This window comes from Falco cherrug, chromosome 15, assembly GCF_023634085.1.
Source record: "Falco cherrug isolate bFalChe1 chromosome 15, bFalChe1.pri, whole genome shotgun sequence".
In the NCBI taxonomy this organism is placed as follows: Eukaryota; Metazoa; Chordata; class Aves; order Falconiformes; family Falconidae; genus Falco; species Falco cherrug.
Window position 1 is genome coordinate 8314147 of NC_073711.1, and position 27988 is coordinate 8342134.

Genomic DNA, 27988 nt, shown 5'->3' on the forward strand with positions numbered 1-27988 from the left:
TCTCCTGGCAACATATTGACTCTTTCTAATTAGTTAAAAGATTTATACAGGCAGTAAAAATGGGCTAGTTTATCGATTTTTGTCACATCCCTGCACTACAATAGTTTTGCTCATTTACTGTGCGTAAGAATACCTTGTGTGTGCCTGCTCCCTCCCCACAACTGGGACTGGGAAAAGTCGTCTTTGCTCTTGGCCTCACCTTGCAGAACAAGGCGGCTATCCGTCGTTCGTCCCCAGCACCTCCTCACATCAAACGAGGTTGTAAAGCATGGATACACTCAGAGAAATGACTGAAAATGCTACTTTTGTTGTCCCCATACGACATCTAGTTCAGATTTGCTTTGTTTATAGGTAACAAGACAACGTTTCTGATGGTCAGCTCCCAAGATGTGATAAAGACCTGAAAGCAGAGCTGGGTGTTTACTTGCCTTTGACATCAATAATTGCAAAGATGCTGACACCGATGTGTAGCTGAGGTGGGCTGTATGCAACCAAGCAGGGTCTGGCTCTTCTCAGCTGCCCTGGCTTGGGGCGAGGATGCTGAGGGGACACTAACCTATGGAGAGAGTCTCCTGATGTTGCAGATTATCTTAAAATTTTACTGAATCTTTCTATATTTTGTGTTTATGTAACAGTGAGTTATAAGAGCATTTTGATTTTAAGGAGTTAACCTCCGTGTTAGAATTAGGTTAGCACTTATTAACCAATGATGTATGAATTGCTGTGCTGCTTGTTATCTGAGACAGTTACTTGAAGTCCCTATGCTATAGACCATAATACCCTTAGTCTTTACTCTCTAGACCATAACCAGAGCAGCCAGGTTCTATTGTGTATAGGATGAGTTATTGGACAGCTTGGCAAGGCCGATACCCAGCCGTCCAACTTGGCAACAAAACTTCCTTTTAAGGTGTCCTGAACTACCTTCATGATAACACTAAAAATCACTCCCACAGGTCAAGAAGACCCTTGCCCAGGTGAAGACCCTTCCCCTGCACAGCATAGTAACAGAAAAGGATGACACAGCAAATATTGCAACTCTATGCAAATTACTAACCAATCATTGTAACTGAGAGTGTACGACCTTGTAATTTTGTGTATAAATGGAATGGTAAAATCTGCACAGGTGTGCTTGATTTGTGGAGATGCCACCGAGTGCCCAGCGCTGCAATAAAGGAGTGCCCGCTTCTTAATGCTACGTTGGTGTTAAGAAGTTTGATTCCCGATGGCGGTGACACCAAGGACGCTGTTTTCCTGCAGCTGGCTAGGTGCTGCTTGCATGTTTAGGTTATGAGTTTGTGGCTGCTGCGTGGCCCGGGGTTTGCAGCCACGCAGGGGGTCACTGCAGGAGTGACGGTCGCACGCGCTGTGGTACAGCACGAGTCCGCCCAAGCAGCGGCACTGCGAAGTTGCGTTGCTTCCATGAGCGTGAAGTGCACTTACAGAAATTTGGCGAATGCTTTTCGCTGCCTGTATCGCAGCTGCCTAACAAAACTGGGTCCTCTGATAAATCCGAGCAAAAAAAGCAGAAGTAGACTATATTCTGCATGGAGCTATTCTAAGATATTTAAAAGCGAATAAAAAGCAGCACAAGGGAAACTAAAAATAACGCTACCCTGCTGTAGAAAGCATAGATGTGCCATGTCGGAATCAGAGTTAGGGAAGCCAAAGTTAACCCGGTTCAGGGCAGGCTGGTTAAACTGGCGGTGATGGTGGTACGAGAGCGTGCAAGGGGTTTGGAAGCGGCTTCTCGCCGCGCAGCGCTGCGGGACGAGCTGCGCCGCTCCCGCTGCAGCCCAACTGCTGCGAGTTGCGCGGGCGGCCGGCGCTGCGCCCGGGCGCTACAGGGGGGCGGAGGGGGGGCGGCGGGGGCGCGGGTGCCCCCCGAGGTGCCCGGCCGGGGGGGCGCTGCGGCAGCGCGCTGGTGCCCGCCCCGGGGGCGCCTCCTCCGCTCGGAGCCCCGCAGGCTGCCGCCCCCCGGCCGCGGCACGGCTCTGCCGCCCACGGGCGCTCCCCCACGGGTCCCTCGCTGGTGCCGGCAGCCCCTTTCCCGTCTGGCCTTCTCGCAGCGGTCGGAGCTTCGGCGGCGGCGTTTTGCCACGCCGGTTGTCCGGTGCGGCGCGGGGCCGGCGGCGGCGGCGCTCGCCGCGGGTGCGGGTCGGCGGGCGCACAGCGGCACGGCTCGGCTCGGCCGCCAGGGGGCGCTGCGGCGTCTCGCTGCGCGGGGCGGGCGGGCGGGCGGCCGCACCTGCCGCGTGCGGGGCCGTCGGCGGCGGCGCGGGGGGCAGCGCCGGGCCGCTTCGCTCGCTCCCGCCCTCCGCTGCCGGCCCTCCCCTCACCGCGGCGCCGCCGCCCGGCCGCCCCGCCGGAACTCGACGGGGGGCAGCGCCTGCTCCTCCGCGGCGGCGGCGGCAAGCCGCGCTCCGCGCACACGGGCGGCCCGCACCGCCCCCGCAGCGGCGCCGCCGGCCGCAGCTCGCCCTGCCTCCGCGGCGGGGCCCGCCCGCAGCCCGCCGCCCTCGGACGGGGCCGTGCCGGCATGGAGACCTAGAGGGGAGCCACCGCGGAGGTAAGCCCTGCCGCGCAGCGCTGCTGGCGGCGATTTCCTTCACCCCCCTTATGTTGCTGTTTTAATTAAAAAACAGTTTTCCCTCGCAAAAAACCCCCAACAAACCACCAACAAAACAGCCAACTTGGGGTGTAAGGACTGTCCCCTCGGCGCCGCCCCCGCCGTGCGCGGGACGGGGCTGAGGGGCGGCTGCTCCGTGTCCCTCCTCCGCCCCGCGGCGGGGGAGCCGGGGGAGCCGGCGTGCTCCCGGGGTGCTGCCGGCACCGACCCCTCGGTCCCGGGCGGGCGGCCCCCCCGCGCCCTCCGGTGCCGCGCTCCCCCGGGGTGGCCGCCCGTGCCGGGCCCTGCGGCGGCGCCGGACGCGCGTCCCCCGCGAGGGGAGGGCGCGGGCAGCACCCGGGCTCGCACCCCGCCACGCCGTCGCGCCTGCGGCTTCCGGGGAATAAAAGTGTCGCTGCCGGGGATTTAAGAGAAAAAACGCGCGAGGAGTCGCTTTTTTTTGGGGATGCGGCAACTTGGTGCAGCCTGTGGAGAAGGTGCTGGCTCTTGGCTGCTCGGAGGCACCGTGGCGGCGTCCTGAACGTCGGGCGACTCGGGAATCTCCAGCTGCCTCCCAAAGTTTTGTGGCAAAACGGCTTTAGTTTTGCTTGGGGTCTGAGGGAAACCCGTTCATGGGCACGAAACGTCTCTCAAGACCTTGATTTAAGCAGCTGTTTTAAAAGAGGCTCCTGGACGGCTGCCTCTGCAAGGATCCAGAGAAGCTGAAGTTTCTGGTAGGAGATGCCGTAAGCCGCAGTTTCTCAAAGTTGGGGTAAGGGCTGCGTGCTTTGGGCAACCTCTGCTCCCACTGGGATAATGCCCACCCATAGGCTTTGTACCGCGAGGAAATACCCATCCTGGCAGGAACTGGCACTTCCCTGTGCTCCTGTGCAGTGTTTATACTCTCTTGTTTTTAACCTGATCATTTTAAAAAAAAAAATATAAAATTTAGAGTATGTGTGGGTTTTGTGGCTGTTACGGTAATACCGTCAAGAGTATGTGTAGTCTTGAGGTTTTTCAGTGAATGGTTAGAGGTCGGTGCGTGGCGAGGCGAGGCGCTGCCTGCGTGGGAGCAGCGAAGGGCTGTTGCAGGGTGCCCAGGCGCTGTGCGAGTGTGATTGCATCCCTGCCCAAGAGAGGCACTCACCCCAAACGCCAGCTGTCACTGCTTGAAAGGGGATGTTATTTCTTAGCAGAGATTAAACTGTGCAGCTGCCTGGTGGTCTGTGCTATCTGTCAGGTATCTCGGCTGTAAGAGCAGGTTCTCTGCTTCTGTGTAGTGTGTGGGAAGGGGCTTCCCTCCGGAGGCAGCAGCAGGCCAGCTTTGAGGACACGGTGGCTGAAAAGCTTTGCTCATGCCAGACCTGAGGCAGAAGGTAAGTCTGGGGAGGAAGCTGACAGTCAGGTTCTTGCTTTGCAATAATGGACAAGTGGCTGAGGAGGAGGTGGAGGGACAGGCTGGGATTTGGGATTTTGGGCTCCCTGAGCCAGTGGGGTGTTACACACATACAGTCAACGGGAGAGGTGAAGACTTCTGGCAGCTTACCAAGGCACAGGCAGTGCTCTTCAGGATTTGGCGAGTCCGTGGTTAAGCAGGGCTTGTGATTGGTGATGTGCGGGATGGCTTTCCAAGAAATTACGAAGGATCACATCCTTTTGAGGGTGTTTCTCTGTGCAAAGGAGACCTCTTGCAGTGGGAGGACGGGGGCATGCTCTGACCTCCCCGCAGAGTGCTCATGTTGCTAGGCAGCAGCTTGCACCTCCAGCCTGCTCCAGATCTGAGTCTGCAAGGGGAGACCTTCCTCTACTGAACTAAAGCTTTCTACCTGGTGACCAAGGATGCTGGAAAGCACATACCCTGCATACACTTCTGGCCTGCTCCTGGGTGCCAGGGAGGGATGTTCAGCTGGGAATGTTCAGGGATGTTCAGCTGGGAATGTTCAGGGATGTTAGCCGATCACAAGACTTCCTTATACTCACCTCCCTGCTTGGGCTGCAAGTGAGCACAGGGGAGAGAGAGGGAAATCTTCAGTTGTTCAAGAGTTCTCTGCAGACCACCCTTTTAATTTAACAGTACCTGGAAGCTTATAGGAGTTTGTCTTCAAATTGTTTGGTGACTGATGCCTTAGCAGTAAAGTGGGGGGCAGGGGAGGGAGGGAGAAGGAAGGAAGATTTGCTTGCACGAGGGGTAAGAAAAAAACCCAGTTGTGCCACATTAATGCACTTGGCCACCTTTAGGCTGTTTTAGTGGATGCCACACAGTTGCTGGAGCCCTTGTACAGATGTGGCACCAGCCAGCTTTGTCTGAACTGCTTTGTATCTTGCAGAGCTGAGTGATGGAAAGCCTTTTAATCTCCAGGGCTGCCAGTCTAGTGGCTGCACTTTGAAGCAGTGCAGTAGCTGAAGCTGTTGGAAACCAGTGTGGGGGCACTGGCCACTCTCCAAACAGAACTCAGATCAAAAAAGAGCCTGAGAGAGTCGGGAGGGATTCACAGGCTGCTGGGGAGAAGGTGAGCTCAGCAGAAGGTCTGTTCTTGTGGCACAGATCACCCCTGATCAGGCAGGGACTGGCCTGAGGTTTCTTGGTTTGATGGAGGCTGGAGGCCAGGGCCTCAGAAGAAGCTGCGCTTTACAGCCTTAAGCCCAGAGGAGGCTGCAGAGGAGTGAAGAAGGCAGAGGCAAGTAGGAGCGTACTTGCTGGGCTCAGGATCTCAAAGGTGTTGTGCCTTGCCACTGTACAATAAGCTCGAGCTATGGAGAGTTTAAAAGTGTGTGTCTGGAGGTGTGGGTAGCTGCTGGCTCCAGTTCCCTGCGGAAGTAATGGGCAGCTTGCATATGGAGGCAGTGTGAGTTAGGAGCCCGGCAGAGATGCAGATAGGCTGCTGGAGAGAGAAAGGGGGAGGAAACGGGGACAGCGTATGAGGCCCATACACCTTGGGATGCTCTGCGTGGTTGGAGATGACAGGAGCATCCAGGAGAGGCTCTCTGGTCAGGCTGGGTCTGTACAGGGATCTGGTTTGTTTGCATAGGCAGAGTAATTTGTTTCCTAACTGCCCGAAGGTGTTTCCTGGGCAGAGGAGGGCTCCTGTTACAATTACCCAGTTAAAGCTACAAACAATGTCTTGTTTGTGGCATTTGGAAGGGCGAGGCTGTTTGGTCCAAATTTTTTTGTGTCCTGGGTTGACATGCCCCTGTGGGACTGGAGGTGGAGGGAAAGTTCCAAGGAGCATATCTGTGCCTGGTGCAGCCAGCCGTCCCTGCTGGCTGAGCGGGGAGGCTGCCAGGGAGGGCTGGGGCTGGTGGCCTTCACCTGTGCGTGTGAGGGAAGGGGCTGAGAAGTTTTACTCACAGTAAGAAATAAAAATCAAGCATGTGTAAGGTATGGACTTTTCCTACTCTCCAAAACATTCTGTCTCTAAGTAATCTCTCACTTCAAACTGAGGCTCAAGCTGAAAATATCAAGGGATGCTAAATCGTGAACAACTATTAAACAGCCTTAAAGGGCTGTATGGGAAACAGTGTCTGCTCTCTGTTTCTAAGCCTTCCTCAAACAATGTGAGTCTGAGCTATTTATCAGGAGGTCTTTAGTGCTGGAAAGGGAAGTGAACATTTAAACTGTATCACAAAATAAAGAGGCACTTTAAGAGGCTGTTTGCTTTCCAGGATGTCCAACTAAAAATAAACCTCTCTTCGAACAGCCTTGAAAAGAAGACAAAGGGAAGAGATCTTACCCTTGCTGAAAATAATGAGAACCTTTTTGCTAGCTTTGATGGTCAGGGCTTCCTCTGGCATCTGGTATTTGATCTAGGTAAGCCACCCATGGAATTGGTGGGAGGACCGAGGGGTGTGTTAAGTTCAGTGACAAAGCTGGTGGGAGAGAGACTGCATGTTAGAAACTTTTGTAGGGGTTGCTTGGCTAATCCTGTCCTTTCCAGCCCCTCTCCACTCCAAAAGCACTACAGGAAGAGAGTTCCTTCTATCCCTCTTGTCACTGCTTTATGTAACAGTTAAATTAACAAGGATGTCTACTTGGCAGGGCAATTCCAGGGCACATAAAATATATATTTTAATTTGATTTTGGTCTGCATTAGAACAAAACCCCATTGTTTACAGGATTTCTACAAAATATCTGCAAGTAATGTTCTATAAGCAGTTTCTCATGATTCTGAAATTCTGGGGGGTTTGCTTGCTTAATTAATTCTTATTTTTACCCAGACAAATCTGAAAAAATACATATAGGTAAAGGCTAGCCTCTGGTTATGTAAAGGAAAAAAAAATCCTTATCAAGAATATGTTTATCACTTTAAGGTACTATGAGATAGTGCTGAGTACAGTGAAAGCAACTTGCCTTTGCTGACAGCACAGCGAAGTGCCCTGTCTTGCTTTTCTGGAACTGTGCTTTCGAAGTGGAAAACTGTGGAAGAGTGTTTTATAAGAAGTGTAACAGCTAGTATGCCATCTTTTTCTGTTAATTCTGTTGTCTTGGAGCATTGTGTATTAGTTAGGGAAGCATGTGGCCATGAATGAGACCAAGGTATGAAATTCTAAGCACATCGCATGTGGAGTTGTGTTCTCTTGGTGCTTGTTTCATTAATGTATGGGAGTGAATGTGGACCAGGTTTGCCATGAATAGTGCAAATATTGTTATTGTGTAAATATTGCAGAGGCATGAATGTATATAGGAGCAGATATAAAGTCAATACAGCTGACACTTCTAACAACTGCAGTCCATCTTCTATGTGGTCCTGGAAAGAGGCCTGTTTTAAGATGCTGTAAAAGCAGTTCCTCTATAAAAGCAGGGAACATTTCAGCATGCAGATGGCAGCCCAGTCTAAAATCTAGTTCTGTTTTGTGCTGAGCACCTCTGTAATGAGCCTTGAGGAACACAAGGGGAACAAGAAAAGCAGTGTGGGGGGAAGAGGAGGGATATGCTATCTTTCAGGATTGAGACCTTTCTTTGAACTGTCTCTCTCTCTCCGTTTTTAATAGTTTTTCTACAAAAGCTGCTTGGGGAGCTAGGTTGGTATGAGTATGAAAGAAGCAAAGCATCTAATCTTTTGGCTTAATGCTTTCGCATAGGCTGCTGCAAAGTGGACAGACTTCCTTACTGATGTAAGAGCGGTGAGTGAGTTTTGAAATTGGTGTGGGTGAGAATGCACTTTGATCATCTCTTTTAATCCGAAATGTCTTCCCCTTTTGTGGTTAAGGCTCTGTAGTGGAAACCTGTGATCACTGGTGAGATCATCTAAAGCACTTAGGAGAAAAACGCCATGACCTGAGCAGTGGTGTTTGCTCAGTGGTCAGCAACTGAAGAGCTGGAGTCAGGTGAAGCCATGGGTTTTCCAGAACTTAAAGGCTTATCAGCAACTCTGAAGCCTAAGAGTTCTCATCAGCAACTTGCTATTTTTCCCCGTGGTGAGCTAAAAAGCAGGGTTCAGAGTCCTTTTTTTCTGAGCAGAGCTTCTCCGCAGCCCAGGGTGGGCTGGCTGAGTTGGGTCTGAGAGAGTAACCTCCAAATTCATCGCAGCCCAGAAGCTGTCTGCCCTCCTGGGACAGTGCCCGGTGGCCTTCTCAGTGTTGGGAAGTGTATGTGGTCGCCCAGGCCTGGGGCTCCTCTTTCCCCGCGGGTGGCTGTGATTACTGCTGCAGCTTACTCTGCTTTGGGAACTGTTTTGCTGTAACTGTGTCAGTTCTAGGACTTAGGCTGATTTAAGCTGTTTCTTAAAATCACTCCCCTTTCCCCGGTACTAGCGTACGTGTTTAGCTTTCCAAGTGTAAACCATCTTCATGTTTTCTTCTCTCCCCCAGCTGGCTTTTCTATAATCTTCTAAGTACTTCTGCAGAGTGGTAAGAGGCTAAGCCCCGCTCTCTAGACTTAAACTCTCTGGGTCTGGCAGTCTTTACATTGCCTACGGTACTTCATGTTGCCTGAAGTACTGTATTGATTAAACCACAATCTGCAGGAGTAAATATATGTTGAATATTAATAGCTCCTACTCTAGTGGGGAAAAAAGGCTGTAAATTAATAGATCCATTATGTTGACCTCATAAACCATGAGGGCTTGAAGTACAGCTGTAATCCTCCTCCCACAACACGTATTTCACTTTGAATGTCTATAAAAGGCCTGGACTACTCGAATTTAAAAGCTGTGATACTGGACAAGCATATCCATATATCCTGGGATGCGTAGTTAGAATATTGCGAAGTTAAGACTGGAACAATCGTTCTCTGTAGAATCCAGGGTAGTGCTGAATCAGTACATCATTGATGGTGCAGCTGGGCATGAGGCTTAAAAAATAATCGCTAACTTTCCCACTCCTTTGTTGTTCTTGTTGTTCTTCCTTACTGTTGCTTTCTCTATTTCCAAGTGCAGGGGTTGTTATAATAAGGGAGGAGTATGATTCAGGGATTTAAAATCCAATTTGAAGATATAATGAACTTGAATTCTGTGTGAGTTGCTTAGGGAATTGAGGTCAGTGTGTGGTGTGAGCTGATAGTACTCGATCTGCTAATCAGCGCTGAGTAGTTCTAGTTCTTTTGGTTCACGAATCGTTAAGATGGGCTGCTCAGGTTTTTTTTGAATTTTCTGAGTAGAGAATTAGAATAGTGCCTGTATTGTATGCTCATCGCTAACGTCTCTGGTTAGCATTTTGATTCTATAGACATTGGAATCTTTATCTGTATTTGGAGTGTTTCAGGGGATATTTCCATTGCCTATTCTTCATGTTTGGCCATAAATGAGCACTATTTTAGGCAGCTATTGCATGGGAAAGTTCTTGTGATAATGCTTGAAGGGTTTTCTCTCTACAGGGCAGACCAGCCCTGCTCATAGTGTTGAGTCGGTTTGCTGCTTTAACATGACTAAAATAATTTCTACTCTTTGCAGCCAGGAATGTTAATGGGAGAAGTTACTGTGTGGAGGCCATCCATGGTATTTTTCTTTCGTGCCTGCCACTAAAGCTCATTGTTTTGTTTTGGTGTTACACTGTAAGGTGCCTTTTGAAGCTTTAAGGTGCTCTTCTTGGTAACTTCTGTGGTTGCCATCTGGAGGATATTTAACTTTTTAATGGATGCATTATAATCTTTCAAGCAAAACCTCAGTGTTAACACCTGAGAGGTGGTGCTGTTTGTTTCTTCTCAAATAACAGGTAAGATTCTGTGTTTACCCCCTTCACATCACAAAAGATCTGTGAGTTTTACTGTTTGTTCCTTTTCTTTCATGCAGCCTTTGGAGGAATCATTACAGATTGGTGTTGCAACCTTGTCAGGTGTTCTGTGTATTTAGTTGTGGTTCCCTTTGCTTCCTCAGGACAATACCTTTGTCTTTCCTTTTTGTATTGCTGTCATGCAGCTGATACACTGTTGAGCCAGTAATAATCCCAGACATTTTAGATGTCTCATTGTTGCTGGTTACTTTCAGTTCACACAACATAAGCGCTGCCAGGTTCCTTCCGTGCTTACCTTGGTTTTAAATTTCTCATAGAATTTCAGCTGAACAAGGAGAATTAGCCAGATGTGAATTTAGTTAAGGAGCTGAGTCCAATGGAGGCTCAAATCCAGCAAGACAAATGCTGAATGCACACTGCCTGGTAGAATTAATGTTCATTGCATATTTAGACAACTTAAGTGGCTGGTTATGATGGTGAAGATGCACAGTGAATTAGGCAAAATGAAATATTCTTTGATGCTTATTGAGCAACAGAGCGAAGAATGCTGCGTGACCCATATCAAGTAGAGCTGAAGATACGTTATTTGAACTAGCACGCATCTCTGATCTTACATATTCTTTTGTTTGTGTTTGAGGTATCGACAAAAAGGGACTGGTGCCCATTGTGGATTGCTTCTGTCCAGCATTTTATATAGACTGGAAATCTTTCAGTAATAAACAGCTGAAAGTGTGGTGTGTTGGCAGAAGAGAAGACCTGAGAGAGAGTTCATATTAAAATTCAAAGCCTTAAAAAGTGGAGCGGGGAAAAGGTTTGAAAAGAAATGAACAGAAGTCACTATCTAGCATACTGTAAAGACAAGGGAAGAATTACTGTTGCCATTTCATCCTTTCTGTGTGGGGTGAAAACCGTAATTTATGTCGGTGAGACTTCTCAGCAACAAAACCTGACAATTGGAAACCACTGAAGAGGTGGGCTGCTGTTTTTAATGAGCACCTTTTGCATCACTGCTTCTGTGGAGAAACCAGAACCTACAGAGCCTCATGGTGTGTCAGCAAATCTCAGTCTGTGCACAGATGTGTGCCTGAGTGCACACATGCACCACTTTTCTTGCCTTCTTTTGAAAAGGAACACTGTGTAAACAAAGCTTGTGGTAGAAATTAGAGCAAAACTAAATCATGTTTAAAGTAGGAACTTGGGCATCTCAGTGCTGGGTTTTGTGCAGAATATTAATGCTCCAGTTTCCTTCTTGTTTCTGAGTGCTTTCTGCTAACCTTGTAACTTGAAATTCTTTTGAGTCTGGGAAGCTATGCAAGCTAAAGTGGGTGCTGGCAGGACAGCGAGCAGTACATGAAGAAAATGGGATGCAATTTCACAAGCCTTATTTTCTGAGGACTCAGAAGAAAGAACTAAGTTTGTCAACACAAGTGAAGGGCGTTAGGAGGCATACGGGAGTCAGGGTTTCTGTTAGAACAGAATTTGTGCTACACCACATCCCAGTCCCCTTGTAGCTGCTGGATGCTTACGGCAGGCTGGGAAAGCTGCCTGAAGTCTGTGGTCTGTAGCACCAAATGGTATGGGGAGGGAAGGGGGAGCCTTGTTAGCAGTGGGATTATTGAGAATATAGTTGTCACCTTGCTTCTCCTCTGATGGTAGCAACCTCCCTTTACTTACCTCGATACAAATGCAACCTGGCACGTCACAACAAGGGCTGGATTAACATGTTAAGCGGTTCTTTTCTCAACAAGCACTTCATTCTGTGTCTCTCCTCTTGGTGATCTTGGGCAAGTTAGCTGTAATTGGTATTTCTATGTCCTTATTAAGTAAGATGTCATCTCTACTCTTCTGGGAGTGGTCCTAAACTTGGTCCCCCTCTTGTAAGATGTATCCAGTAGATACATTCTTTTTACAGCTGTGAGCCCCTACTCACAGCTGCTTGGAGTTGGCAGCATCAGAGTAAGCAGCTCCTTGGGGAAATGCTGATGAGTGCCTGTGAGGGGAGAGTTTGTCAAATGACAAAATCAGCCCTGCTTGGAGGAAAATGCCTCAATTACAGAAAAATGGTATTAAATGTTAACTGGTTTATCCCGTTTATTTATCTTCAGGCTAGCACAGTTTTATTCATGTTCTTCATCAGATCATAGACACTTTCCCATGCATTTATTTCCAGAAGTGCTGGTAGGTCTAGCACAGGGTTGTCTGGAGTCTCTAGTCTGTCCTGCTGCCTGATAGGTGAGCGAATGGCTCAGAGGAGGGAGCTGTGAGACTGGTCCCATTGGGAGACATGATGGGAGTCTTGGCAGGCTCAGCCCCAGAAATCTCCTGAGCAAATTTAGAGACTTTGCCTTGGACACATAGAACTTTCCCTGTTCTGGCTGCTTGACATGCTTCTGGAGGAAATACATCTTACACCATACCTTGCATTCTTTGTAAAACTGTATGTTTAAAAACCAGTTTGAACAGCATTGTTGTCTATGGCTGCCTGCTGTCTCAGGACAATAACCAGCCAACCCCTTGGTCACACCGGTGTGACTGATCCTACCTTCTTCGGGTTGGAGGTCTCGAATGGTGAAGATGGCACTTCAAACTGATGTGTATTTTCATGCCAGCTTTAGTGGGGTCGTGTCAGATGTGACAGGCTGAGGCTCTGGGCCCAGCTGTGAATGACAGGGTGGTGGAGTAATTTCTTGCCCTTTCCCTACTGTGTTTTCCTGACTTTTGCAGGTACAGAAACTGACTTCCTTGGTGAGACCAGGGCTTCAAAAAGCAATGCTGATAGAACCAAGAATTTCCCTGTCTCTAGCATTAATGTCGGCCAGCAGAACTTGCTTTGAATTTTTAAGTGTATTTAATACAGCATAGCTCATTTGGAATGGGGATGGAGGGACCCATATGAAAAAAGACCTAGGAGTTACGTACTTCAGCTGTAATATCTGAAGGGAGGAAAGTGGAGAAAGTAATTTGTAAAGCTACACTTGAAAATCATTCTAGCATAACATCATCGTTACAATTATCTGTCACTAGATTTAGTTCAATTACTTTTTTTTTTAAGCTCTTTTGTCAAGATGGCCTTGCATGTTTCAGGATTTTGGTACTCCAAGGTGAGGTTAAGGAAGAGTGAATACTAATTCTGCCATTAACCACTGTCAGACAGCCTTCAGCGCTTATAATTCCTTGAGAACTCCTTTAGTGTCTTTACTGTGGGGAATCAACAGGCATAAAGTGCCCACGGGAACATAGAATTCAGGGGGGGGAAGAAAAATCCACTGCCTATTTATAATTTATAGTGTGGTAAGGTGAGAAGGGGAAAACTTCAATTTTAAGTAGTAATTTTGAAATAATTTAATAGCAGCATAATTGCCATTGTGTAAAAGATTATACGGGGTTCCTTACATTTTCTTCACACAGTAGTAAGCTGGTAGTAAAATTACAAGGGAAGAATATTTGATGTAATAAACTCAGATTAAGCTGAATAGTTTTTAGCGAACCACAGGGCATTGCACTGTCTTGCTGGCTTGTCACACTGAGCAAACGTTCAGAGCTGCCAGGGTCTGGGCTGGTCCCCGAGTTGAGGGTGCCTCTGAGCAGGCTGGGCGGGTGGATGTGGTACAGTGTTTAAGGAACAGTTCTGTTTCATTTGCCTTGGTTTTGGCTGCTAATGCTGGTAGTTTTATGCATTTCTGTTTAAAAGAAACTGCTATAAAATGCTGATTCTTTTGTCCCAAATAATAATTGTGTACTGATTTAGATGACTGCCCTCTTTATCTGAGAATAAGGGTCCTGATCAAAAGTCTTTATCTGATCTGGAGATAAATTCCTGGAGTCTAAATATATCAAGCCACTTAAAGGCCTGTGACTTCAAGCTAAGCATGTGTTTGAGGACTCTAGCTTATAATTAAATGAGAGAGAGAGAGAGGGGCTTTGCTGAGTTCAGATTCATTCTACCTGTTTTTAAATGCAGATAAGGAGCCTCAGTTTGCTCTTGCTGTGTTTTCTTGAATGACCTCATACTTGTAAATGAAAACAGAATTAGTTCCAGCAAAACTTAAAATTAAAAATACAATTTTAAACTAGATTTTTACTTTTTTTTTTTTTTTAAATGTATGTAATATAAGGCAGGTAGTAAATTTCACAGGAGAGATTTATTTTATCTTTTTGGTAAGAATCCCGAGGCCTGCATTCATTGATTTCTGAATTTTGTTCACCTGTCTTTACCTCATTTTATAGGAGAAATCTCTGGAATAGCATTAATTCATTCTAGGAGCTTTTAAAAAGTCACCAGTGGGAAAATGAGGTTGCTAAGAAAAATTGCATGAATAACCTACTCTTTTATCTTTTCCTGAAAAATGTGAAGGTTTTTTAAGCATATGCCCTCTTTGTATGACATAAAACTAAGCTTGACCATCAGAGTCTCTCCCTTAAATAAGCTACAAAAATCTTCCAGATTATACCTGTGCTATTTCAAATAAACAGTTAAATCCTATGGATTTGTAAAGCAAAATAATATTTTCAAAGTGTCATTTTAGAAGACCAACCCTTTTGTGTGTTAGATGCAAATAGTTCATAGACAGTTACTTTGAACTATTATGTTTTGCTACCTCTGCATAAAAATAAACCCCAAAGTCACTAGATTAAGCCATTGCCCTGTAATGGTTCTCTGAGAAATGTTTAACTGTAGCTGCTGCTTTGTTGTAGTGAAGAGCTGTGATTCAGACTTCATACTATGTTTGCATTTCAGCTGTCACAGAAAGTGAAAGATGAAGCCTCTTGTTCTCTTGGTTCTTGTGATCTGTACTGTAGTCAGCATGAATTTGAAGCTCGTGTCAAAGAGAAATTCTGGTAAGTCACAGAAAAATATCTTTACTTTTGAATCTGGACCTAGTGCTCATGCAATCAAGTGTTTTAGATGGCTGCTTTTTGTTTTGCATATATACTTCTTGTTCTCTTCTGAAAAAAAAAAAAGTCATAACCAATATGGTTTGCTTACCAGATGTTACAGGATGAATTTTCTTGCTATAATGTTCCCTTGATATGACTTTAAGCTACTTGAAAGTGTTCTTATGTTTCCTTTTATGAAAAAAAACCCAAAACCAACCAACCAAAACCAAACGTTGATCTGATTAAAAACCCACAAAGGTAATAATGACTTTGGTATTGTTTTAACATCCAATCTTTTACTCATGCTATAGGATCTTCTTGACTGTGTATGTGCTTTGTGGTGACTTTTAAGTCTGGATGATTTTTCTGTGTGTTGGAAGGGCATCTTCCAAAAAGCCGTGCCAGCTGTATGTGTGATCATATATGGGGGTTAACTGGGAAGAGATTTCCTGGGTAGATAAGCATTGATTATTCTGGCAGTGGAAGGGCGTGGCAGGTGGTTTATTTTTACATCTGCTTTTGAAACCCACCAATAATAACAGAACACTTCAAAGAAGCATCTGGATAATATTTCATCTGTATTAGAGCCTGAAGTGACTCGTAGTCCATGCAGGTCTCCTGCCTCAAAAGGAATGACTTCATGAGACTGTTTGCCTTTTGAGTAAGCTGTGAGTTTGACTTCAAGCTGCGAGTACTGACTTTAGTTGGTGTGGCCAGTTTTAAGTTTAATTCCTGCATTTCTTGAGAACAGAGGAGAAAAGCTATTGGTTCATCTATTATTAAGAATTAGATGTCACATCCCAGGCTAGGAAGTGTTACTCTGGGAACCACCAGATGTTAAGCTAAATTCTTTCTGCTGGGCTAGGAAGTATAAATGGATGTTGCTAAATCAAACTAGTCCCCAGCCTTTTTTTTGCGGTTATCGTCCCCTGAGCACTGTTTGCCTTGTGAGAGAAGTCATGGATATTGGGATCTGGCTACAGTGGAGCTTGATCTAAACTTTGCTAAGGCTGATAGTGTTCCTGTTTTTCAAAACTGCTATTACTGGCCTGGATGGGAACCCCTGTGAGATCCATAATCTGTATAATTGAGCAGCCTTTATTCACTGGTGCCATGCAACACCACCTGGCTGCAAGGAAGGGCCTTTGCATTTCCTTTATGAGAACTACACATCTGTAGAAGTAACATGCCTGTGGTTATAGCATCATGCGGCTGGTAGTTTACCTTTAATTATATTTTAGTGTTTTGGGTTTTTTTCCTTAAATCTGCTTTCTTTCATTCTGCAGAATGTCTTGTGTTATTGGCAGCTGTTGACAGTATCAATTCAGGCTGAGTACTGGTGGGAAAAATGCTTTAATATGTTAGACTACCCATTGCTAAATATAATCCAGTAGTGAATAGCTGGTTCTTTTTCTTTTCATTTGATTGAATTGGTATACATTGAGTATAAGATGAAGGGGAAAAATGCACGTAAAGTAAAATTACAGTTTCTTTGCAAGTATATGATCATGTAGTTGGTTTTCACCTTCAGTATTCATTCTGTCATGCGTGCTGATTTTTAGGTTGCTGTGTAGAGCAAACTATTGATTTTTTCTTTTTCTACGATATTGTGTGTGAAATACATTTTCTGTTTGTGTGATTTCAGCACTTGGAACAAAATTGCTAATTTGACTCCCCTTTCTGAAAGGGGTCTTTAGATAAGAAGGACTGTTGTGTTGCTTGGGGCTTCACTAAATGTTACATATTGTGAAGGGACAGACGCTCCAGAGGCTTCCAAATAACTATTTGTATTGTTGTTTAAGTAGAAGATCAGAGACAGTGGATGGAAGCAGCCAGGCAAATGTGTAAAGAAACAGTAGGACCATGTTGCTGAATAGGGTGACAGAAGCTGTAGTGTGCTGGTGCTGTAGTGCAGTTTGGTTTTTTTATTGGTGTCTTGATAAAGGAGAATGGGAAGGGGAAAGTAATTTAATGGTTATTTGTGGGCAGCTGCACTGCGGTGTAAGCAGCAGGATGTCTGAAAGCAGGAAGACTGCTTTAGCTGCAGAGGAGAGCTGGCGTGGGGTGTTCAGATGACACCCGGTAGACAGGATCTGTGCAGCGGTGTTCTGGATGGATATTGTAGTCTTGGGTCTTGCCAGCTGTTGGTATGGGGATGTCTAAGCTGGTGAGCATCCTGAAAAGGGGAAGGGAAATTGTGCAGACAGTTATGTAGAGCTGTTTGAAGCAGTGCATGGAAAGTTCTGACACTGATGATAAAGACAGATTTGGGCCACTAGGGCAATAAACCAGCAAAATCAGGGTATTGGTGTCTGCTGGCTTATGTAGATTGGCATTTTTCCAAGCAACACATAGAATTATTGCACAAATGGCCAGAATTGTGGTTTGTGTTAAGTACCAGAGCAATTATGAAGTTGACTAGCATGTGTGTAACATTGCATGATAAAATATGTCTTGTTTAAGGGGTAGAGAGTATCTAAAGAGAGCAGAGTTGAAGAGGACTTGGGGGTGGAGCAATGAGATGTGGTAGTGTCTTCAGATAATACAAAGGCATCACTGAGGCAAAGGACATTAGCAGTGAAACTGAAGTTGCCTTAAAGAGAACAGGGGTTTGGCTAGGAAGGCATCTTCAGAGGCTGATAGGAAAATAATCCTTTGAAACCAAGGAATGGCAGCTGAAGGGAGGAAAGTTGAGGATGACAACTCCAGACAGCAAATGCAGACAGTACACAGGGGCTGGACAACAGGCAGGAGTCATTAAAGAGGTCAGGAGTGGAGGATCTAAGATGTCAACCAGGGTGATGAAATGGTGCTGCAGTTGCAAGCATAGAATTAGTTTGCTGAAGAAACAGTCCTTATAGAAGGGAAGAGAAAAGCTGAACTGAAAGAGATTTGTCTCATGTCCTTTACTTGCCCTTTGTTATAGATTCAGGTGTCCATATTTCCATTTGGAGAAGACAAACAGGAATGCATGTGAGTGTCACAGGTTGAGTACCTTGCAATGCTGCAAAAATGATACAGAAACTTGTAGCAAGTTGAATTGTTTGGCTGCTTCTCACTTGAGATGTGGTGCCAAAATAATTAAAAAGGGTGAGCTAATTTAATTATGGTAGTCAGATTCTTCTTTACAAGCAGCAACTTCCAGATGCTCCAGAAAAAATCTGTCACGTCTACAGAGCAACGATTGCTGTTTGTGGTGGGAACAGAACCGTTTGCCTCGAGCATCTGTATGAATGTGATGTTGATTTAAGTTTCACAAGCATTTCTTAATATTAAGAAGCTTTTCTGAAAGCTGCAGGTCATCCTTTTTGTCTGCTTTAAGAAGTAAAGCTGAGCAAATAGCTAATGCTGGGACTGCAGCCTTAGCAATGCCCTAGAAAGGGTATTTTACAGGTGGAGGTTATACAAATAAATTGAGGATGTGGGAGCTGCTAGGTTCCCAGCCGGTAGGTGATTTCCTTTTAATCTGATTAAGTGACTTCTTTTCCCAAGCCCTTTGTGTACGGTGCTTTGAGTAATCTTAGCAGGGAATATAAAACCAATTAAAAAATCATGGTATTTTTTAAGCAAAAGATTTTTCAGGTTATAGATTCTGTTTGACTTACGAGACATAATTCCATTAGTGAATAATTGATGCCATTTATTGTTGCTGTATTTATTTGCTGAGCTGAAATACCCTGTCTCAGCATGCTAGAGCTCCAGAGGGCATGCCAACCTTGTGCGGAGGAGCATGGCCAGACATCCCCAAGATTTCTACAAGGCTGCAGGCTGCAGAGCTGGCAGTGTCTTTCTGCAGGTTAACAGGGCTTAATTGGCTCGGGTCTTGTACCAGTATGTTCTACAAGCTAGAGAGCCAGCTTCGTGTCTTCTCTGTAGCGTCAGATGGATGTGCTCTAGGATTCTGGCCTTCCTTTTCCACCTCTTTATCTTGGGACCACCCAAAAGGCAGTCATGTGCCAGAAGATCAAGTGTCTCTCTCATCCCTCCAGCTGCATCCAACTTTGTCACCAATGGCCTGGGAGAGAGAGGGCTTGACTTAGCATCATGCCTTGCTGTGTATGGGCATAGCCAGTGTCTTAACTTGTTTCGTTGACATTGCAGTGGTTGGGACATAGTGCTTTTTTCGATATAATATTTTGACATATTTCTCTCTATATATACCTTATATATTTATATTACGTGTCTATATGTTCATATATTTTATATATGAGTTTTTATTTATGTGAATATATTTTCATAGACATATTTTTATATATTGATATACATATACATATTGATAATATTAATATTATGATAAAGGATTAAAATCAACACGTTTATTTGAAACCGGTTGGCTTGATGCTTTGTGCCTTTTAAATGCCATGCATCAGCTTACAGTGGTCTGTTTCAGGAGACCTTCACTTTCCTAATAGCTGCCACGGCTCTAGCCTAGGATTTCCCTCTGCTCCCTTCTGTGAAGCCCAGTCTCTGTATTGTTGCCTGATCACTTTGGCCATGAAAACCATGATGTACAAGGAAGTGGAGGTGTTTGTACTTCACAGGAGACTCATGGATTTTTCCTTGGTGTGGGATATCCCGGAGGAGCCTAATTCTTACAAGTCCATTGCTCCTGCTGGAGCAGGCCCCTAGAGGAGCTGCAGGATGAGCATTCGCAGTTGCCATTTGCTTTTTGTTTGCAATTGCATCTGCCTGAGGAGCTGACTTCTGGCCCTGTTGTGAAATGCATAGCTATGAGCCCTCCCAGTTTCTGAGATAGAAGAGATGCAAAAGAGGCTTTCAGCTTTTACTTCCTGCAAATAATGTACAGACATAGAGGAAATGGGAGCTTGGTAACACTAATCAGCACACGCCAATCTCTTTTCCCAGAAGATGTTAAGTTACTCAGAGCTCCAGAAGACCAAAAAAGTCAGAATCACTGTTGTTCTAAGATGTCATCAGTGCAGGAATGTCCAGTCCCTCTTGCATATGGTCGTGTCTGCTCACGGGTTCATGGCTGCTCTCCATCTGTTCAGTTTGGCTCAGTGGGAAGCGAGGAGCCAGGCTCCTGTGCTCAGTTAGGTCTCGGGGAGGCTACCAGCCAGTGCGGTGTGAAGCACCGGTAATCTGTGCACCTCCTTACTGGAGTCTCAGCCTTGGTTTCCTCTCCTCGAGGCAGAAAGCAGCATTGCAGCTAGACAGGCCTATCTGGGAGACAGCTGGCAGTGTTTAGACATTCTTTTTGCTGGTGGGGTGGGAGGGAGGGAAGAACAAGAAAGGAAATAATCTGCTAGAGGCTTGGGGTTTTTTTAGTGACCTCAGCCTGACAGGGTTTAAATATTGGACTTACTTAAACACTCAAATTTTTAGCTATTACACTTGCTTAAAACGAGTTCATGTATAATTAAAACAATTAAAATATTGAGTTGATACTTAAATATTAAAGCTAGACTCCTTTCCCAAAAGGGAAACCGCAGCTGTATCTGAATAAAATAAATGAATGCAATTAAATTGTTCCAAACCACAGTAAATCACAAAGGTAGGATCTTTAGGGATAGGAGGAAGTAAGCAAAGCATGAAAGAAATGTTGTTTCCTCAGTTAAAAATCTATAATCTTCCACTTCTGCGATGGGCATCATGTCAGCTGTTTGGATATCTGTTCTACGTGTAGCTGCAGCATTTAAGAGTTTATTAATAATATCTGAACCTCTAGCAGACATAATGTCATGACTGAGAAATTTTCCAGCTCTATGCATTTAACCAGATAATGCTTCCCCCCCCAACGCGATGTTTTTGAATGAAAAAAACCAGATGCATCAAGGTATCTTTGCTTTGTTTTCCTTCAGATCTTAAATAGAAATTATAAGAGAGATCTTCGTATTTGTATTTCTGCTATGCTCACTTTGCGGGTGTGTGTCCTAGGTCTGTGTCCTTACTCTGACTGTCCTGAGAGGGAAAGTTGTTCTGGCATGTTTTGTTTTTCATCTTGTTCATGCAAATAGTTTTGGAAGGCCTGCCTCCTGTTACGTTCAAATGAAAGTATAAATAATACAGCTACAAACTTACCCAGAACACTGTCTTCAAGCTCAGCATGTTCATTAGTCCTAGAGATGAATGTCTGCTCCGTTTGGGACACCTATTGGTGATGCAGAGGCTTGGAGGTAACTTAGGGGGATGTGAACCTATGGGAGCTATAGGGAACCTGTGATGTAATGGTTTGGCTTTGGGTTAATTCCTGACCAAGAACAGTTTTGAAGTGTGCTTGGGTTCTTGTAATCTGAATACATGTTTAAGGCAGGTTTTACAGACTGCTGTATATATTTGAAGGAACGTAAATAAGGCTCCTTATGTTGAACTAGGTATGAATATTAATACGCATTCTTGTATCTCTGTCCACTGAATTTAAGAAAACTTTTTCTACTTTACTTTTGGAACCTTGCTTGTTGTTTGAAGTGCATTTCAGTTTTGAATGACTAGTGCCTGTGACACATAATAGAAAAGAAATTTCTAATATGTATTTACTTGGTTTTGCCCTGAATGTAGCTGTGAAAGTGGTAAGCAGTAGAATTGTGGGGTAGGAGATATTGGGATCACTATGGGAAATAATGGGAGAAAGGAAAATTAAGATACATTTTTGGTTGGGTTTTGGCATTTAAGTTTGGAGAAGTTGGCTTTACAAATACTAAAGGAAACATCAGAGGTTGCCTCTTTCAGGAGGTGCAGGGTTAAATATTTCCAGTTGTTGACCTGTGGAGAAGGAAGGAATTCTTTTCAGTGCAATGCATGTATGTGCAAATGTTAGTATATAGACCTGTGTGAGATTGTTGTGGTACTGTTATAACTTGCTGAAGTAGAAATGATTGCCTGTCTATGACTTGAAAGCAAAATTGATCTGAACTGCAGTGTCACCTCTAGAGTGTACATTTTATCAATTTATTAATCTATCTTTCAAATCCAATTGATTCATTCCTACAAGAAGCATGATTAACACTTATAATACTGATATGAAAACATACATTGCTTTGCTGCTGGAGACAGAGACTTAGATTAAAGTTAAGCTTCTGACCTGAGTACTATGCTTTTCCGTGACAGGGTGCCAGGCTGCCTGTGCCTTCCAGCCTCTGCCATCAGTTCCTTCTTGTTTACCCTCCCCTTGTGGTTCCTCCTGCAAGGCAGGAACAGAGGCAGCATGAGGGTATTTCTGTTAGTTTGACTCGTTTGAAATACCCTCCACCTTTGAGATTCACAAACCTGTAGCTTTGTTTTGCAGTGTATGACCTATTGAAACACATTCTGGGTCACTTTTTTTTTTTTTTTTTTTTAAGGAAGGTATTTTGACACTTCAGTATGAGACGGATGCAATTCTTTGCACGTTTGAGGGATCAGTATTGATTTAAAAAGGTATCTGCTGAGATTTCTACATCCGTTATTCCAGATGGGAACCGAAATAGTAATTGAATAAGTAGGAGACTTTGGTCCAGGCAGCTGTAAGCGTTGTTCAGTGGCTTTTAATAAAGAAACTGGAGCCAACAGCAGTACCTGGCATGAGCTTTTCGTATCTGGCTATCTCATGTGTGATGTTGTAATGAAGTGGGAGGAACAGGGACCTGCGTGAGACCCTGACTGCTAACCTGACCTACCAGCCCCTGTGGGGCAGGAGGCATCAGGTAAAGCGGTACGTGTCAGGGCAAGCCCCTGTGGGATTCAGCTCCCCTTTCAGCGAACAGGCCTGAAACAGGGCAGAAGAGAAAGCCTGAAGTTCCCAAGTTCCTTTCTAATGTTTAAAGTACAGTATTTTGTATGTGACTCCTGCGTGTGTCCGGGGGGATGTACTGATGTTTAGGCATCCAGTAACCATGCGTACAGTTTAAACATTTGTTAGAGCTGTGTAGCAGAGGCCTTGAAACATGACGGTGGTATTATTTTTTGGACTTCTGGTATTCTGATTGTGCTTTCTTAGCTTGGCAGGGGTTTTTTAAAAGTCTCATGGGACTACTTGGTGTTTTTCATAAACGTCTGCTACTGTGATATTTAATACAAGTGCTTTTTGTCTCTAATCTTTGCATCATAGTTATTCCCATTTTACAGATGGTAGAAAATCATCCAGAGACAAAGTGATGTGAAGGTTGCCCAGCATACTGGAGGTGATGGGGGGGAATAACAGAAATAAATGTTTCCCTCTGTTCTGTTGGGTTGCTAGCACTTCAGGCAAGAACTGGGAAACTAGTGCTATCCCCTAGAGAAGTTTTGAGGCTAGGTAAGCATCTATATAGAATGTGCTTTTGTGTCCTTGTATATATGTGCTAGGGAAAAAACATTTGTAATTTCTGTTAATTTTCAGTAGAAGACGGTAAGATGTGTCTAATAGAAATAGAGGAGGAAGATGAGAGAGGTTCTGCTATACCAGGTTTTGTGCACTAGTTTTAGGCTAAGAGCTTTTGCCTTTAAGTAGTTACAAGCCTGTTGTGTGTATTGGCTATAAACAAACCGTGCTTCCAGTGTATAGTGGAGGACGCTGGAGCAAAAAACCACAACTGTAAATTGGCATATGGAATACCTAAGGGACCATGAGCATTCAAGACGCCAATTAAGTCTCTTGAGTAACCAGGTTTATACAAACCTGTATATATACTTACTCCCCTGACCTAAAGAACAATTGTTGATCATAAACTGCAGTGACTCTGCAGGCAGCAAGCTGCATTTGAGCCACCCTGGCCTCCATCTGTGCTTCCCTGGTAGCCACCTTTAGATTTTTAGCAATACCAGGAACTTACGTTCTGTCATCAGGTGTGTGAATAGCTTCAAACAGCTTTATCCAAGGACACCTCAGCGTATAGTCTAACCAGATGTTCGTGTTTGTTTAAAGAAATGCTGATCCTTTCATCCCGTTGTACAAATACATATAAAATTTGAGTGCAAAGTTGTTTCACAGATATTTTTTTTTAAATTTATTTTTTATTATCTGAGAGTTAATGGATTTTGTCTGGTGTGTTGATGATAGAATTAACTTAGTGTTTGTGAAGACTGATGGTAATATAGCAGATTTTTCACAGGAAAACAGGAATTGTTTGTTCTTGGATTTAAGCATTATGTTTTTGTTTTGCTGTGCACTCTGTGATCCGAAGGTTATTTGGATCAATGTGCACAGCCACTTCATGCATGCTTTTGCTGTCTTACATGTTCAGCAAGATATACATGTGGGTGGGCCTTGAAGGGGAAGAGTAATGCAAGATATAATCATTTTGATGCCTTTGAGCTAACGGTAAAATGCAAAAATATAATCACATTCCACAAAACTTCTTTGAATGATTCTATGAATTGCATTGGTCAGATTTTTTTTTTTCAGTGATACAATTTCATTTTGAGCAGTAAATTCCCTGAGATGGATACATTTCATAAGCAATGGAAAACAGCTAGAACATCAGTCACAAAGGCAGGGTTATTCCCAGGCTCTGTTCCTCTGGGGCATTCAGGAGTTGCAGCTGAACACTAGGACTTCTGGGGTCCTTGATACGGATGTTGGATGAAGAAGCTGGACGACTTTGAGCGAACAGTGGTCAGAACCCTTCTGCTCCTGGGATTCCCTGCTGGGGAGCAGGTGGCTATGTAAATCTCTCAGGCTGCCTGCAGAGGAGATCTGAAAACTGAGAAAGCGGGAGCGTTTTAATAGAGCCAGGTCACCCTGCAGGCTTCCTTGGCTCCTAGGTTGGAGGTGTATCTGTGGCCATCAGCACTGGTCTCTGGCATGCCTCCCTGGTGAAGGGGGACCACCTTCTGGACCTGCTTCTTCCTCTCTAGTTGCAGGCTCCTATTGCAGAGTAGGTTTTGTTGAGAAAATAAACCAATTTTAAAGTATTTCTGAAACTCGTTTGTTCTGGTACTTGTGGTTTAGGAAAGCAAATTTGAAACTCAAGCCAAGAAAATAATTATTGTAGATTTGAACCCTTGAATCTATTACTTATTTTTCATGTGACCTTGAAAATTTTGTCCCATTGTATAAAGCCAGAGAAGTGTGAATAATGGTGAGGTTTTAGACAATCAAAAATAAGAAAAGAAATTAGGATATGTATCACTAATGACATTTTGGATATAATATTTCCATTCAAAACAACATCTGTAATTTTAGGCAAATCAGGGGACTACAGTGGAAACTGCACTTAGGAGTAGAGTGTCTTGGCTTTATTGGAGCAGATTGAAAGCTGAAGCTTTTTGGCTGGCTTCTGATGTAGGTCAACATAATTCCTATTCACTGTGACTTTACATCATATTATTTACAGCATTATGATTTTTTTTCATCTGGATTGGGTGATTAAATTTGCTCTTTACCATTCAGTGTTTATTGCAAATGGTTTTGTTCCAACTGCAAAACATGCCTCTGACTTAGTACGTGAGAGCTGAAACCTAAATCTAGCCACCTGGGATGTCTGGCTACAACTGTTGTAGACCTTACACAGGGACAGTGTAAAGCTCAGCTGATGAAGAAAGGATCTTTTTAAAATCCTGTTCTAGAAACGTCTACAAATGAATGTTCCTTTTGCTGTCTTAAAGAGCTGTAATTGATGGTGTTCACCCTTTTCATCCTTTTTTGAAGGACACAGATCCTATGTGAACAGTTGGTTGTCTGGTAAGCTCTTGTGTGGCGTTTCTTGCAGAATGTGTCACCAACTTGCTTCATGTTGTAGCAAGGAAGACCCTTGATGTGCTATAGTAATTAGTTGTTGTGTTTCAGAGCATGCTGGGCACCTTGGTTGTAAGAACATTAAAAATACAAGTTCTACAATGTGATTGTGGAATGGCTTGGTAATATCAAACCGAGTTGAAATGTTACATTAAGTCTCTTATTGATGTGTAAATGTAAGCATCCTCAAGTAAGGCAAATGTGTTAGGTTTTGGGGGTTTTTTTTCTTTCTTTTTTCTGGAGGCTGCTGAGTAAAAGCTCTCCTCGATAATAGTTTCACTGCTATGATTGGCATGTTTTCCAGGTTTGTGCAAGACAAGTGCACCCTTTCCTGCACGTAGGGTTGCTCTTTCAGAATTATGATGTGTAATATACTTGTAAAAATCAGATCTCCTTTAATGGTTTTATTGTGCACATGAAAGTTGTGCATTATCAATGTAATTACTGGGATAATTTAATACTCATTCTGTGCTTTACTACAGAGCTTTCCAATGGGGAGCTGTAAGAGGTAATTTTGATCTCCTTAAACTTTGTTTAGGTTATTAAGAAATATTTTTTAGTGGCAGAAGAGGGAATACTCTTTTTTCATAATCTAATAGCCCCTTAAGGCTCCCCTTTTAAAATCGCATCAGTCAGATGATGAGATGGGAACAGTCAGTCACCTCGCTAAGTGTTCAGTGATTCTTGAGCATGCAGCATCCATGGCTGGCAGTCCCCAGCTGCGGAGCTGTGCAGTGTTTGGTGATAGTGCCAAATTTTTCCAAATGACTGGGAGATGAGAGGGAATAGAACTGTTGAAGGTCTTCTGAAAGCATGGTGCTGGCTCTTCCAGTCTGTCCTTTGAGGTGTTATTAAAGGTATGTATATATAAGTGCCCCAAACAGGCTAGAGCAAGGGAGGGGGCTGAGCCACCCCCTTTGCAGGATGCTGTTCCCCGTCTCAGCTGTGTTGGGAAGCAGGGGTGCAGCCCCTGCTCAGGGGGTTCCCAGCAGGGACTTCTCAAGCCTGTGTCCCACACACGGGGTTTGGGCTCTGCTCTGAGGAACCAGACTGGGCTGTGTTGTGTTCCTCTTTTTTATATTTTCTTCTTTGAGAAACTTTCTTTAAAATAGGATAGGCCATGATATGCCAGGAGAATTAATCAGAGGAAGCTTCTATGTAGAGTTAGAGAGGAGCTCATTAATTGCTTAAAAATTAGGCAGTCTCCATCTGAGTAATCGGAGTTGGCTGACTGGCCTTCCTCACTCTAAGAAGTAGCTCATTAGTAGAATACACACAGATGGTACTGTGCTCTAAGGTATTTAAAATACACAGTCGGAGAGCTGTATTAATAAGGCAAACCTGTCCTTAGTCTCTGTGACTGAGTTGGCTACAAGCAACAGAGGGAACTGTGTCATTTGGTAAATATTATTAGGTAAATGCATTTCCATAAATTTATTTAGTTTTCACATTTTTCTGCAGATAACAGATTATGATAAATAGTCAAAGTAATTTACTGTTTCTGGAAAAATTATATTGCAGGAATGGACTTACAATAACTACTTCATTTGTTCAGTACCTAATTTACCCTTGTAATTGCCTAGAGGGAGAGATGTATTCAGAGCCTAATTTTTATTTGGAATACATGTAGGTTTTTGCTTTTTGTTCTTCCTTATGTTGTTTTTCTGTATGCAGTTTGTTAACAGTTTATTCAAAATAAGATTTTTTTCTGAGTCCCTTCTGCAAATGTTAGTGGATAGCAAAATGAGAGATCACTCACCAGGGAAGACTGAAAGTGCAGAGCCTGGAGCCCCCAGCACGGCTGGGGGAAGGAGCCACCCTGCTGAGGGCGAGCAGGGACACTGCTGGCATCCTTCCTAACACACCTGCCGGCGCACACAGCCCTGCAGGGGTACTGCCCTGGGTCTCCTGACTTCAAAGCTGTAGGGTAAATTCAGAGGTGTTAATGATCATGGCTTCATTTCCAAATGACAGACTCACCCTCTGCCCCTCATCCCACATGTCCCAGTGAAAGGAAAACTGCTCCATCCCTCCTTTGGGCAGTCTTTTTTGCCTGAGCAGGGTCCGAGCCCATCTTAAAATGACTGTTGTCCATTAGTGCACTTCACTGTGAGCAGTGAGAGTCTTTCCTCGCCCCATCTGTGAATTCATAAGCATACTGACTTTGTTTTTAAGAGACTTTTTCCATAAAGACTGGGCTGGGGAAGAAATGGGCTCCCTCAGATAATTGTTCTTCCCAAAACAGTCAGAATTTGGTCTCCTATGTAGTTACGCTTTGTTTAGAGCTACTTTCCCCATCAGTGCCTGCATGTCTTTGTCATGAACTGTCATAAATTATTTCTAATGAAAGAATTTAATGTTTCCCTTGTTGATTCTCTGCAAACTCGGTGCCTTTCAGGCCTTCCTTGGTGGGGTTTAAATAGAGCTGCTAGTTAACCCTTCTGGTACATGTTTTTTCACCAAGCCCTCAACAGAGCTGTTTGTTGCATTTTCAGTGGGTATAATTTACATTGTTGCTTCACTTGATGTTTTTAATTTCTAATAGATTGGATATCTGTTAATTTGAGCATATGTGGTTGTTGAAAAGAATGGTGCCACTTCAGCTTGATTAACCTTTACACTGCTGTGTATGTGCAAGTTACAGTGCCATTTTGGTAGATCTTTTTGAGTTAACATTGGGTTTT

At 44.3% G+C, this 27988-nt stretch overlaps 1 protein-coding gene across 2 annotated transcripts in view; it reads left to right on the top strand.

Annotated features, from left to right (window-relative positions):
* Positions 1–2246: 2246 nt before the first annotated feature.
* Positions 2247–27988, top strand: part of IL1RAPL2 (interleukin 1 receptor accessory protein like 2) — a 392970-nt gene continuing 367228 nt past the window's right edge. For both annotated transcript variants that reach the window (XM_055727756.1, XM_055727757.1), the window contains exons 1-2: positions 2247–2566; positions 14511–14611. In XM_055727756.1, coding sequence (XP_055583731.1) covers positions 14530–14611 — 82 coding nt within the window. In that variant the 5' untranslated portion in view covers positions 2247–2566; positions 14511–14529. The remainder of the gene's footprint in view (positions 2567–14510; positions 14612–27988) is intronic.